Here is a 15,399-nt window from a genome sequence, read left to right as displayed (position 1 = left end):
CCCTAAAACTTACAACTAAAATCTTACAAGACCTAATGAATCAGAGGATAAGTTTAGAAGATGATCAACAGGGTTTTCGTATTGAAAGATCGTGTACAGATGCAATATTCGTCATAAAGCAAATTACTGAGATATCACTAGAGTATAATAGACCAGCATTTCTATGTCTGATTGACTTAAAGAAAGCATTTGACAGGGTAAGACTCAAAGATGTAATCCATATTCTGTATAATAGAGAAGTCCCCCTAGATATCATAAAAACTATTGAGAACATCTACCAAAAAAACAAAATGGAAGTCAGAATAGATGGACAACTTACAGAACTTATAGATATAGGCAGAGGAATAAGACAGGGAGACTCATTGAGTCCTATGCTTTTTAATTTAATCATGCATGAAATCATCAAAAACGTCAACAAAGGAAGAGGATATAGAATGGTAAACAAAGAAGTAAAAATACTCTGCTACGCAGACGACGCAATATTGATAGCCCAAGATGAAGATAGTCTGCAAAGGTTAGTCCACAGATTTAACATATAAGCAAAAGAATTCAATATGACAATTTCATCTCAAAAAACCAAAAAAATAGTAAAAACCAATCAGATGCAAAATAGAAATTGATGGTATCAGTATTGAACAAGTAATGGAACTAAAATACCTTGAAATTACATTGTCAAGTTACGGAGACCTAGACAAAGAAGTGAGAAATCAAGTACAAAAAGCAAATAGATTGGCAGGATGTCTTAATAACACTATATGGCGAAACCGACATATTAACACTGAGATGAAGTCAAGAATTTATAAAGCCAGTGTAAGACCAATAATGACATATGCATCAGAAACAAGACCCGATACAGCCACAACACAAAGACTATTGGAAACGGCAGAGATGAGAGTACTGAGAAGAATTACAGGAAATACACTGAGAGATCGAAAGAGGAGCAAAGATACTAGAAGACAATATAACGTACAGTATATAAACGAATGGACACTAAATAGAAAAAAAGAATGGAACAACCACATAACCAGAATGGGGGAGACGCGTGTGGTCAAAATAGCACGAGAAAAATCACCAATCGGTAGAAGAAGCACCGGCCGACCGCGCAAAAGATGGAGTGACAACCTTCCATAGAGGTATCAATCCGCCAATGAACAAGCAGAATTGCTTATAAAGAGGAAGAAGAAGAAGTTTAATTCATGAAATAATCTTACCAAATTACTCTCGAGCGTGAATTATCAATTTGTTTTGCCCTGGTAACACTTTGACATAACATTAAAACTATCAAAGTGTCACTCGAGATATAAATCGATAATTTTAGAGCTCTTCTGTATTTACTACTGAAAGTTATAAATAATTTCAAAATTTCACCTTTTATTATTCATAGTACACCCTACATAATACAATTTTTTGAGATTAGGTTATTGTAGCTTCTAAAAACATAAAAATATACAAGGTGTTTCATCAAAATTAAAGACAATGGACTATGCTAGACTTGCGTGAATCAGCCTATATATTCAAATTTATGTTTAAACTGCATTATTGGTTCTTTATAATTTTTTAAAATAAGGACACAAACAATCGTATTCCATAAGTGGTTGCCATATATTGTTATTTCAAATTTTCACCCTGTTATTCATAATACACTTACATGATATAGGTAATTGAAATCAGGTTGTTAAGCAGCTTTTAAAAATATAAAATATACAGGGTGTTCCATTAAGAAGAAAAGCTGATGGACTATTAGTCCATGTGGTGAGACCGCTCCCATCTGAAAAAAATTTCTGATTCGGTTTCTTTGTGGATTCCTATCCAAAAATGTCCTCTTTAAACAAATCTGAAGGGTGCCGGGCGGAATTTTTGGGCAGAAATTGTTTAAACAATTTTTTTAAACAAATACAAAAGATTAAGTTTTTTGCCCTGAAACATATATTTTTAGGTTTTTTGGGTCATTCTAAACAAGAAAGGTATCTTGTAATTTTTTCTAAAAATTGATAGTTTTCGAGTTATAGACGATTCAAAATCTGAAAAATGCGAAAGCACGCATTTTCGAGGCTTAAAACTCATATTTAAATTATTATTTTTGAGGTTGCAAGATACTTAAATTGAAGATTAAACATTCCGCTTCAAGATTCTGAAGAGTGATCGCGTCTAACCTTAATTTATACCGTTGTCTTTTAATTGTTAATTATGCGTGTTTATCCGATTTTTTTGCCGGTGCGACGCGCTCTATTTCAAAAATCTCCTATTTTCCTCCGAAAAATATTTTTTCTAGATTCTTTGGGATATTCTACATAAAATGAGTTTCTTGACATTTTTCTCAAAAGTCAATAGTTTTAAAGTTATAAGCGATTTAAAATCCGAAAAATGCCAAAAAAACGCATTTTCGGATTTTAAATCGCTTATAACTTTAAAACTGTTAACTTTTGAGAAAAACGTCAAGAAACTTATTTTATTTAGAATATCCCAAAGAATCTAGAAAAAATATCTTTCGGAGGAAAATTGGAGATTTTTGAAATAGAGCGCGCCGCACCGGCAAAAAAATCGGATGGACATGCATATTTAACAATTAAAAAACAACGCTTTAGATTAAGGTTAGACACAATCACTCTTCAGAATCTTGAAGCTGAATGTTTAAACTTCAATTTAAGAGTCTGGCAACCTCAAAAATACTAATTTAAATATGAGTTTTTAGTCTCGAAAATGCGTATTTTTGCATTTTTCAGATTTTAAATCGCCTATAACGCGAAAACTATCAATTTTTAAGAAAAATTACAAGATACCTTTCTTGTTTAGAATGACTCAAAAACCTAAAAATATATGTCCTAGGGCAAACAAACTTAATCTTTTGTATTTGTTTAAAAAATTTGTTTAAACAATTTCTGCCCAAAAATTCCGCCCGACACCCTTCAGATTTGTTTAAAGGGGACATTTTTGAATAGGAATTCACAAAGAAACCGAATCAGAAATTTTTCCAGACGGGAGCGGTCTCACCACATGGACTATATACTAGGCTTGCGTGAATAACCCTGTACATTTAAATTTATGTTTAAAAAGCGCACATTTATAGAAATATAAAATTCGATGGGTCTCAGCGTTTTTAAATTTTTTAAAACAAGGACGGAAATAATTTATTCCATAAGTGCAGAAACATAGTGGAGCATCGAACCTCGCCAGGCACCAAATTATTTTGTTCCTCAAAACGTAGCGAGGTGCCTGGCGAGGTGCGATGCTCCACTATGTACCTACACTGCTATTTCTTCCAGACGTTCAGTGCTCTTGTATATGAGTTGGCCTTAAAATTAACTTTTCCAAAAGACAATACATGGTCAACCTTGTGACCAAAAATACCTTCACTAATGGCATGAAAATTGAGCAACTGTAAAGCTGTAAATATCTGGGACACGAGATTAAATTAGGACATTTAATATATAAGTCAAGACGAATCTACACCTGAGAAACTGAGCAAGGCGAAGCATAGACGGCAGGATCCCATAGTTAATTGAAGCATTATCTTAAAATAGTATTTTAATTCTCTGTGGTGGTTTTACCGTTACAAGAGATAATCAAATAATAGGAATAGAATAGGACTGGCATGGGCGGCTTACGGAAAGCTAAGGGTACGAACATGCCGAAGATACCTTGCTTTTAGTGTTCTTTGCGGTGTCCATTAAACCAAAACTTGTCGCAACCTGATTACAACAAGAAATGAATAAATACACCAGACGTATCTCCGGCGAATGTCACGCGGTTTAAAAACCAACAATAAACTTTAATTTACCACGCCATCAGCAGATCGATCACGATGTAAAACAAACTATTTTGTTTTGGCATCGACATCGCTGTAAACCGTAATGATAGGCCGTGAGGGTGAATGGGTGACACATCCTTGGTAGCTACCGCGATCGCGACCTACACCACGCACATCCATGTATCTTCGGCAGGTTCGTACCCTAAGGTAGGTCTTTGGATCAGATATTCTCATGTACTTGAAACGGAAGGGCTTTGATCAATCTGTACTCTCACTTCTAACGTATGAAGCAGAAACATTGACTCTTACGAAAAAAATAATAAATAAAAAATACAAGTGGCACAGAGAGGTCAGTGTTGAATATATCCACCAGAGACAGAGTTACAAATAATTAGCTAGGAGAAAAATTGGTGTTACGGTCGCAGTTCAAAGAATTACTACGCTGAAAGGGAACTGAGAGGACCCTGTTGCTAGATTTTAAGATGGAAGGTGGAAAAAGAAAATTTTAGAATGGAATCGTAGACACTTTTAAACAATTTTAGAATTATGCTGGATGACATCAAGCGCATCCAGCAAAACGTTCGATGATGATAATGATGTAATGCAGCCGATATGCGAAACAATTGTGCATTTAATGATAGAAGTATATAATTTGGACCACATATACTACACATATAAAGGATCAAATTTAGATATGAGGCCATCTCAAATTTTGCCTTTTACCAAAGTGGCGGGTATTCAAAATGGCGACTATACATATGTGACTGATAGCACGATAACTTTTGAATGAGACGTCAGATTTCAACCAAATTTGCTATATAGGTTCCTTTTTATGTATAAGGTCAAGGTCTTAAACCGGAAGAATCAGTTTACCAAAAGTTGTGTTTTTCCTGGTTTTTATGTAAAAATATATTGCTTTTTTTCATTCTTTCACCCTGTATGTGTTAATTTTTCAAAAAGCTAATACCGCCATTGAAAAGAGCGTAAAATATTTTTTAGGAAATATTTTGAACTTTTTGGTTATGTTAATTACCATTGAATAAATGCATAACGTATCTTCACATATGTACCTATGTGCGGCAGATTCGTGCAAATATTATAAGAATTATTGTGCATTTAATGGTAAAAGCATATAATTTGGACCACATATACTACACATAAAAGGTTCAAATTTAGATATGAGTCCATCTCAGTTTTTGTTCCTTTTACAAAAATGGCGGGCATTCAAAATGGCGACTATACATATCTGACTAATAGCACGATAACTTTTAAACGAGACGTCAGATTTCAACCAAATTTGGTATATAGGTTCTCTTTTTGATGAATAAGATCGAGGTCTTAGACCGAAAGAATCGGTTTACCAGAAGTTGTGTTTTTACTGTTTTTTTTTTATGTAAAAATATGTTGTTCCTTTTTCAATTCTTTTACCCTGTATATATAAATTTTTCAAAAAGGTAATACCGCCATTAAAAAGAGTGTAAAAATTTTTTTAGGGAATATTTTGAACTTTTTAGTTATGTAAATTACAATTTAATAAATGCATAACATATGTTCACATGTACCTATGGGCGGCAGATTCATTTGAATGCCCGCTATTTTTGTAAAACACAAAATCTGAGATGTCCTCATATCTAAATTTGAATCTTTGTATGTGTAGTATGTGTGGTCCAAATTATATGCTTCTACCGTTAAATGCACAATAATTCTTATAATATTATTTGCAAGAATCTGCCGCACATAGGTCTACATGTGAAGATACGTTATGCATTTATTAATTGGTAATTAACATAACTAAAAAGTTCAAAATATGTCCTAAAAAATATTTGTACGCTCTTTTCAATGCCGGTATTACCTTTTTGAAAAATTAATATATATAGGGTAAAATAATAAAAAAAACAACATATTTTACATAAAAAATCAGGAAAACTCAATTTCTGGTAAACCGATCCATCCGGTTCAGGAGTTCGATCTTATACATAAGAAAAAGAACCCATATACCAAATTTGGTTGAAGTCGGACATTTCGTTTAAAAGTTATCGTGCTATTAGTCACATATGTATCGTCGCCATTTTGAATGCCCGCCATTTTTGTAAAAGGTAAAATCTGAGATGGCCTCACATCTAATTTTGAACATTTAGATGTGCAGTGTATGTGTCCCAAATTATATGCTTCTATCATTAAATGCACAATTCTTATAATATTTGCACGAATCTGCCGCACTAATGATAGGGGAGAGTTGGATAAAACGGGATAGTCGGATAAAACGGGATACCTGGCCTAGAGACCCAACTAGTGCTGCTATCAATCGGACAACGACGAAAACTTGTTCTCAGTCGTCATTTAAACATTCTCAGTTCGTTTTACCTCGATGCCACTATTTTATGAAAAGTTGTGTTTAGAATTGTTTGACTCTATTTTTTTGTTACTTTGTACTTTTAAGTGCGTTGTTTTCTACATTATATTGCCTACATATCTAAACGTATAATTCCGGTGACTATTATATTTAATTAAGCACTCATTATCGAATATTCTCATGTGTAGTATATCTAATTTTACTTTCACGTTTAGGCAGGAGCCATTTTTGTTTTGAAAAATGTCTGAGTTGGACAAAACGGGACACTTATAAGTTGGATAAAATGGGATACAGTTTTTTGTCCCGTTTTATCCACCTAATTATTTGTTAGCCTATAATTTTTTTAAATAGCGATAAAGCGTGTTCTCATACTGCAGAATAGAACAACATATTTTTATGTGACTTTTGTTCTGATATACGTATCTAGTCCTAAATAAAATGTCTTATTTCCCATTTTGCAATAAAACATAAAAAAGGTCTATTTTTAAGTTTCTGACTAATAAAGATATTGTTTTTTCGAAGGTAAATTTTGCTTTTCAGCCTTATATCTACTTAATAGTATATTAAGTATGGAGAACGGTAAGGGTTTTATACCGATCGAAGACAATTGCTTGGAGGAGGAGCGGAGCGACGACTCCAATTATTGTCTGAGATCGGTTACCCTTAACGTTCGACATGCTTATAACGTTTTTTGCACGATTGATACCATTATAATTATAAAATTAAACATTTTCGTCATATTGACTAGTTTCATTCATTTTATCAAGATAGATACTTTGGTTGTTAGGTAGTAACTAGGGTGCATAACAACAATGGAGAATTGAGTTGTTATTTAGTTGTCAATAATTTTAAGTACAATTTTGATTATTATAAATTAAAATATGAGCGAAAGTGAATTTGAAGAAATTGAACGGGCTTGGGAAGAAGGGTGTTCCGCAATTATTCCCGAAAAATCCAAAATCCGTTATCAAAATACCTACCAAAGTTTTAAAAAATGGTGCGAAAGCAAGAATTTAAGAATCGAAGAAAAGACTCTATTGACATATTTCGTTCAAAGACATATGCAGTTGAAAGCTCCTGGAAGCCTCTGGGCAGAATATTCGATGATTAAATCCACCGTTTTTCTTTATGATGGCATTGATATTTCCAAGTTTTCAACATTGATCGCGTATTTGAAGAGAAAAATTAACAAATTGTACCATAAGTTTCAATATTAATAAATAATTCGTTAGTTTTCTTTATTCTTTCAAAAAATAAGTTACAATTAAGAGATTTTTTAACTCGACGGTAAGTTAATTACTTACCGTCGGGTTGGAGTACTTACCGTCGAGTTGGATTACTTACCGTCGAGTTGGATTACTTACCGTCGAGTTGCTAGTAAATGTCACCTACTGACGTAAAATCTGTCACGGTAAACAGTCAAAAATGATCAATCGTGCAAAAATATACTTTTTAGATAATTTTATGCAAAAAATTAAATATTGTGAACCTATCCCGTTTTATCCAACCGTGATATGCTAAAACGGGATGTGTAGGACTTTATTAAATTTTTTTTTTTACTATTTTCCAGTTATTAAAAATAGCTAAAAATATGTTTTTTGTGTGCTTCAATAAATGTTGTACCTATAAAAAAATAATAATATGATAATTTCTTTAACATTTTTTCCGTAATAAAAATAAACATGAATGGTATCCCGTTTCGTCCAACTCTCCCCTAATAACCTGCACCTATTAACAATTTTGTGGTTACACCTAATTCACATTTATGAGAACTTATTGTCTACAATTTTGAAAATATTATAGTCTTCTTTTTCCCTTCATTTCATTTAGTTGAGATTTAGATTAATTCTTTAGCTGTATTTTTCATTTTTGAATTTGTAATTTTATTTACATTAGGCAACTTACTGTATTTTAACAGTTTGTGATTTCTGATTCTAAATACTGATAGAATATTTTTTATAAAATAGTAACTTTTATCGAAACTAAACATACAACAATTATTATGTCATCGGTATTTTTTAAATGAATACTTTAGATTTTTTCACAAGTTCAATATATTTATATTCTACAGCTAATCAAACAAAACTATTTTAAATGCAATTAAAAGAAAGAAAGAAATATGAACAAAATAATCATGTTATGAACTCGTAATTTGAAATCTTTCAAAATTTAAATAAAACTAACCTACTCGAAGATATTTGCACGATATCTGAGTAGGTAATCTTATTGTTTTTAAGCATAAAATGTCCAAAAAATAATAGAACAAAAGAGAATACCACAAGAATGGAGACCAAGCATTCTAATACCCCTCTGCAAAAAAGAAAGAAAAATCAGACCCGGAGAATTAAAGAGGAATTAATGTATTAAACACAACGCTAAAATTAACGACCAAAGTAACAACAAACAATCTGAATATTAGCAGGAGAATAATAAAGTTTTAGGTTGGGAAGATCATGCACCGACGCTATATTTATAATGAGGCAGGTCCAAGAGAATTCATTAGAATACAACAAACCGGCATATTTATGTTTTGTAGACCTTAAGAAGGCATTTGACAGGGTAAAATTTAAGGACGTTATCCATTTATTGTACGTAAGAGAGGTGCCTCTAGGAATAATTAAAACGATCGAAAATATTTATCAGAACAACACAATAAAAGTAAAAGCAGATGAAGAACTAACTGACCCAATTGAAGCCGGCAATGGGATAAGACAGAGACTACCTGAGTCTTCTATTGTTCAACCTGATCATGGATGAAATAATAACAAAACTTAGAACAAAAAAGGGATAAAAAATGGGAGAAAAACACTTACTTAAAAAACTTCCTATAAAAAATAAAAGAAAATAATAGAAAAAAAAAAATAATAGAAAATAATCTAAAAATTCACGAGGAAAATAAAATTCCTGTAGCTGACTGTATACCATAAATCACAAAAAATACAAGATCCTTTTTAAAAGGTATATTTAAAAGACCCCAATAAGGGTAACATCACAAAATAAAACGTTTTCGGATTAACAAGTAATCCATCATCAGTGTTAAGCCCTAAAATGATAAGTCCAACAGTAGCATGCATGCGTGAGACACCAAAAATTATGGGTAACACCCTTTAAAAGTTATAAAATCTTATATGATACTACATATTATGATTAAAATAGGTGGATGTTGCAAATATTTCTGGATATTACCCAGGGCAACACAGGACCCACGTGGATGTGATATGAGAGGAATGAACCTCACATATTGAAAATGGAGTGTCAACTCAATTGGAGGAATATTTGCAACATCCACCTATTTTAATCATAATATGTAGTATCATATAAGATCTTATAACTTTTAAAGGGTGTTTACCCATAACTTTTTTGTGGCTCACGCATGCATGCTATTGTAATACTTATCATTTTAGGGCTTAACACTGATGATGAATTACTTGTTAATCCGAAAACGTTTTGTTTTGTGATGTAACCCTTATTGGGGTCTTTTAAATATACCTTTTACAAAGGATCCTGTATTTTTTTTAATAATCTGCTATGCAGACTACGCAATACTAATCTCTCAAAGTGAGGATGATTTAAAACGTATGCTGCACCAATTTAATATAACCGCTAGCCAATTTAAATGTTAATTTCCCTAAAAAAGACTAATAAGATGTAAATTAGAGCTGGAGGGTCAGATAATAGAACAAGTCATGGAGTTTAAATATCTAGGCATCACACTATCTAGCTACGGAAAGCTCGAAAGAGAAGTGGAAGCAGTAAAGCAAACAGAGCCGCAGGTTGCCTGAATCAAACAATTTGGAGGAATAAAAATATCGAAAAAGAAGTGAAAGGCAGAATTTACAAAACAGTCATCAGACCAATAATGGCATACACAGCACAGCAGAAACACGACCTGATGCAGAAAGGGCAAAAAGAATGATAGAAACAGTAGAAATGAAAACCCTTCGAAAATCGATAGTAAGCCACTACCACATAAGCCGAATGGCAACAAATTGGGTAGTAAGGACGGCGAGAGACGGTTCCTCTATAGGAAGTCGATCAGTGGGAAGACCAAGAAAATGATGGAATGACAACTTACTGGTTTATTGTACATAGCTACTGCTACATCCCACATCACAATCTCCATCTTCCCCTATTAAGTCCTTCCCCTGAGAGCCGTTTTCTTTACCTCGTTGAATATTCGATTCGTTTTTCTATGTTATTTTTCATCGTATTTCTCTAGTCATGTATTGTGATTCTATCGGTAATCTTGTTATTCTATAGGTCAACTTTAATATTCTCTCCGCTCTTCTGGTAATTTCTTTTCCGATGTCTCAATTTTTTTCTTGTTTTTCTTGCTAAGTTATTAACATTCTGTGCCACACGTTCTTATAGGATCTACAAAGGACATGTATATTGATAATTTGGTTTCTTGTCTAATTTTTTTCGACCAAAGTATTGAATTTAGTCTGTGGATTGGCTCTTACGCTCTCGATATTCTACTCTGTAAATCTCTCAGACGTTCTTTCACATAGTATAACGCTCTTATACAGTGATGACGGCACTAAGAACGTAAAAGGCAGAAAACATAATACGTTGTGAAATAAAAAGGGATGAAACTAGTAGAGGTGGGAAATTATCAATAGAAACCTATCTTCTTGTTCATGTGTCGTGCTCGATAATCGAGCGTTGGCTATCAAATTGGCTATAGTAATTTTGTTAACGGCAGCTCGGAAAATGGATACAGAGGATCTGTTAAATCATTCTCTCAGGTTTTTAAGCCATGACGTTCTTCATCCACCTGGCCCTTTTATAGAAACCTATAAATTTACATTATATTGATAGTTTCCCATGTTTAGACGTATCGCAGAAGTTTAGCAACTGTCACTGTGACAGTTACAGCTTTAGTTGACATACTTCTACGATACGTCTGAAGGTGGGAAACTATCAAAAAAATGTAAATTTATAGATTTCTATTCATAATTTCCCACCTCTACTAGTTTCATCTCTTCTTATTTGACAAACGTATTACGTTTTCCGTCTTTTGCGTTATTTTGCCTGTTATTAGTGCACTCATCACTGTATATGGATATACATAATTGAGCAAACTAAATGTGAAATTTAAGTTCATCTAAAATTTAAATCTGGCCATTTGATTTTAGTTCTGGAAATATAACGGCAGTGTTGAATGAGTTCATAGACAAAGTTTTGGAAAATGCTGGAAATTACCTCATAGATCATGGATATGATCCATGCCATATACCAGACACAGTTTTACATGTAAGTTTCTTTCTCTCTTTTAAAATAATATTAAATGATTAAATATTCTAAACAATGAAGTATTTAATCATGTTATCTAATATTACTTTAAATATTTTGCAAAAAAAATTTCAAGGAATGTAAACTTTTTGACCGATGTTTTGTAATAATAAACAAGAATAAAAAACCGCTAAACGCCGTAAAAATGAGTGCCGCATACAATATTCCAACTACAAAAGAACTGATATGAATATTACGCGCGAAAATGTATTTTAATTTTGAAGGAAAATAAAATTGAATAAAATGAAGTCCGGTTTTATTTTTTTCTGGTATATTAAGGGGTGCTTATTATAAGACTAACTTTTTCTGAAAACATTTCGCCTCGGAACCCCCCTTTTCACCCCTTTAAAGGGGGTAATTTGTGGTTTTTGCGGAACGTAACCCTTCCTGTACCTTTTACAAAAAATTTCTTTTATAGAAATATGAAGAGGACTATATTTTCTACGATTTATTTCCCGACAGCATCTGTCTATCATCCACCGTTTAGCGGGGGTGGCGCCCCAAAATTGACAAGTTTTTAAAAAAGATGTTATTAAAAAAAATATATTTTTCTCTAACTGTAATGGAAATTAAGAATTTATCCTGCGGCATTTATTCACAAATAATTTATTGATTTTTTGGTATAGGTTTCACGTTAGGGTCGTTGCCCTTTTTTTAATTACAGGGTGTTACATTTTAAAAAACCCCTTTTTATACCATCTGAACCGTTTATGCTAGAGTAAAAAGACTTTCAGTGATTACCCAAGTACTGGTGCTATTTACAAATTTGTATAATGCACCCCCATTTTTTCCCCGGAACCACCCCAAAAAAGAAGAATTAATAAATAAAGTGATTTTCTTGGAATCTTTCACACACAATGCCCTTTATTAATATGTTTCGTATATCATTTTGTGCACGTTATTATTACCCATGCATGGACACCAAAAGCGATTTCCTAGTGCAACCCCTGTAGCAAAAAAACTAAATAAAATGGGGGGGTTGAAATTTTTTTTTGTTTTTTGCTTTTCGATCCATATGGGCATATGCTTCATCAATAGTGCTTTTCAAAAATATATATGGTTATTGCAACATTCCTGCGGAAACTACCCCTATCCTTGAAAATATACTGCAGAAACTACCCCTATCCCTTGGCGAGCATGTTGTTACGATTTTCTTATTACCTATGCATTCTTTTAAACAAAACTTATACAAGGTTAAAGACCACTACTCACTCTAAAAATTAGTTCCTATTCATTTTTTTCGTATAAGCAACCGTTACGGCACAGTGGCGCCGTAAACCTCATATATGCTTTGGCGGGCTCCAGTTTTTGTTTTTTTTTGTCATCTGTTTTAAACAAAACTTATACAAAGTTAAAGACCACTACTCACTCTAAAAATTAGGTCCTATTCATTTTTATCGTATAAGCAACCGTTACGGCGCAGTGGCGCCGTAAACCTCATATATGCTTTGACGGGCTCCAGTTTTTGTTTTTTTTTTCGTCATCTGTTCGTTTTATTGATAAAGTACTTATGTAAAATAAAACAACACAGTATAACCTACAAATTATAACTTATGCATATTTTACAATCTTTGCGCCCCAAAGCCACAGTGGTGGCCCAAAATCAATTTTTGCATATTTTCGCCTCCTACAAGCATTTTATTGCATTAATAATACCTTATATAATACGCTTGCTATAATACCAATATAATACTTTTATAATCTTGAAATATAATATCACTTGGTTTGAGACGAGGGGACAATCGCCCCCTTCACCCCTTCCTGGATCCGCCACTGCTCAGCGACCACTTAAGGGTGAATATTGTGCTATTAAGGTAGCATTAATGCAATAAAATGCGTGTAGGAGGCGAAAATATGCAAAAATTTATTTTGGGCCACCACTGTGGCTTTGGGGCGCAAAGACCGTAAAATGTGCATAGGTCATAATTTGTAGGTTACAATGTGTTGTTTTGTTTTACATAAGTACTTTATCAATAAAACGAACAGATGACGAAAAAAAAAAGCAAAAACTGGAGCCCGCCAAAGCATATATGAGGTTTACGCCGCCACTGTGCCGTAACGGTTGCTTATACGAAAAAAATGAATAAAACCTAATTTTTAGAGTAAATAGTGGTCTTTAACCTTGTATAAGTTTTGTTTAAAAATAATGCATAGGTAATGAGAAAATCGTAAAAACATGCTCGCCAAGGGGTAGGGGTGGTTTCTGCAGTATATTTTCAAGGATAGGGGTGGTTTCCCCAGGGATGTTGCAATAACCATATATATTTTTGAAAATCACTATTGATGAAGCATATGGCCATATGGATCAAAAAGCAAAAAACGTTATAATATCTGCCAGACTATGAAAATTGATATTGTGAATCGATCAGTACACCTAACTCAATTTTGACAAAAATGGACTTAGTGAGTTTTGCCGTGACGACGATATTTTGAAAGATATTTCCATAATCTTTGCAAAATTTGAAGTAAAACGCGCTACAAAAAAGTAACTTTAATATAGTTTGCATTTTGATCCATAATAAATAGATTTGATCATACTTATAAAGCCTATAACTTAAAAATTCCAATTTTTCCAGATATGAGGTATACACCGTTAGAAACGTCTAGAATCGTCCTAGAAACGCTCAGTTATTGGCGAAATTCGTAGGTTGAAATTTTAAGTAATTATTGTCAAAAAACCAAAATTTTCAAAGTTTAGTTTTTCAGTTTTTCGGCTATTCGCGGTGTGCAAGTACTTGGAAAGGGAAACGAGAAACGACCGTGCGCGAGTCGCGGAGAAATATTGCAACTATCTTAAATAATTCATATTGTCAATTGAAATTGTCAAATTGACGTATATTTCATACCTTCTCTCATTGACTTAGAAAAATTATATATTGCTCCACAATATTGATATGATATGCAATTATTATATAAAGGTAAATTTAATTAATTGTATTTTGCTTGCAATACTGCATTTTAATAACGGATTTTATTTACTACATACAATTGTTTACGTTTGCTAAACATAACCTGCATCTTATTTTTTTCTTCTTATTATTTTTTTGGACTATGGTCTTGACAATTATCCAGCAACCAGGACTAATATAATTGGCCAATATAATTAAAAGTGCGAATAAAAGTACAGAGCGTAGAAATAGAGGTCGCTTTGCCGAACTTGCACGGTCCCAGTGTGTATGTCTGATCCTGACCGCTTAGACAACATTTGAAAGCTTAACTCAACAATATTGATTTGGTGTATTTGCGGTTCTCCTGTCTCTTCTTGAACTTAATATATATACCCCCAAAATGTGTGCCGTTTTGTACCTAACCACTCCTATATCTGGCTTATGGGTGGTCAAAAAGTCACAAACTAAACCAGTTCTGAATCGGGCCTGATACCCTCTTGAAACACAGAAAAAAATGCAGATCAATTAAACTTTTCCACACACATACATACATACATACATACATACATACATATCCACAAACATTTTCCCTTTTTTAAATAAAAATTGAGTCATATTTCTGAGCTATGTAACTTTTGAGTGGTATAACCGATTTTCAAAATTAGACATGCGTTGGAAAGGTAATGCTCACTACTATCAGAAATCGCAAAGGTCGGACTTAACTTTTTCAAAATTTTTGGGAGTTTTGGGGACGAGAATGAAAAACAGACCCTATAAATGGGAAGGGCCGCAAAATCAACAACCTTGGACCAAAATGGATGGTTGACATAAGAAATGGGAGAGTCTTTTCCTAAACTTTTAGATGGAATTTGGCCTAATTTTCAATTCAGTCAGATTTATAAAATCGATAATTTCGTGTATATAGTGTCGCATGTAGGGGGGTTGTGCGGCACTGGCGAGAACTGCCGTTCTCTGGTAATTGTTTCCATAATTATATTATAGGGTGTGACGTCGAATTATATTTTCCGGAACATTAGTCCGCAAATGCAATATACATTATCAAAGACGATAAAGTAACGAACGTAACTGTAACCCATTGATAAGCGATATAGGCT

The 15,399-nt window shown here is 33.1% G+C and overlaps 1 protein-coding gene across 1 annotated transcript in view; it reads left to right on the top strand.

Annotated features, from left to right (window-relative positions):
- Positions 1-15,399, top strand: part of LOC114333561 (uncharacterized) — a 74,327-nt gene that overhangs the window by 28,917 nt on the left and 30,011 nt on the right. Inside the window, exon 2 of the mRNA XM_028283452.2 lies at positions 11,240-11,357. Within this exon, the coding sequence (XP_028139253.2) occupies positions 11,240-11,357 (118 nt within the window). The remainder of the gene's footprint in view (positions 1-11,239; positions 11,358-15,399) is intronic.

The sequence above is a fragment of the Diabrotica virgifera genome, chromosome 2 (genome assembly GCF_917563875.1).
Source record: "Diabrotica virgifera virgifera chromosome 2, PGI_DIABVI_V3a".
In the NCBI taxonomy this organism is placed as follows: Eukaryota; Metazoa; Arthropoda; class Insecta; order Coleoptera; family Chrysomelidae; genus Diabrotica; species Diabrotica virgifera.
The sequence above is the reverse complement of the archived record's forward strand: the minus strand, read 5'-3'. Positions and strand labels throughout refer to the sequence as shown.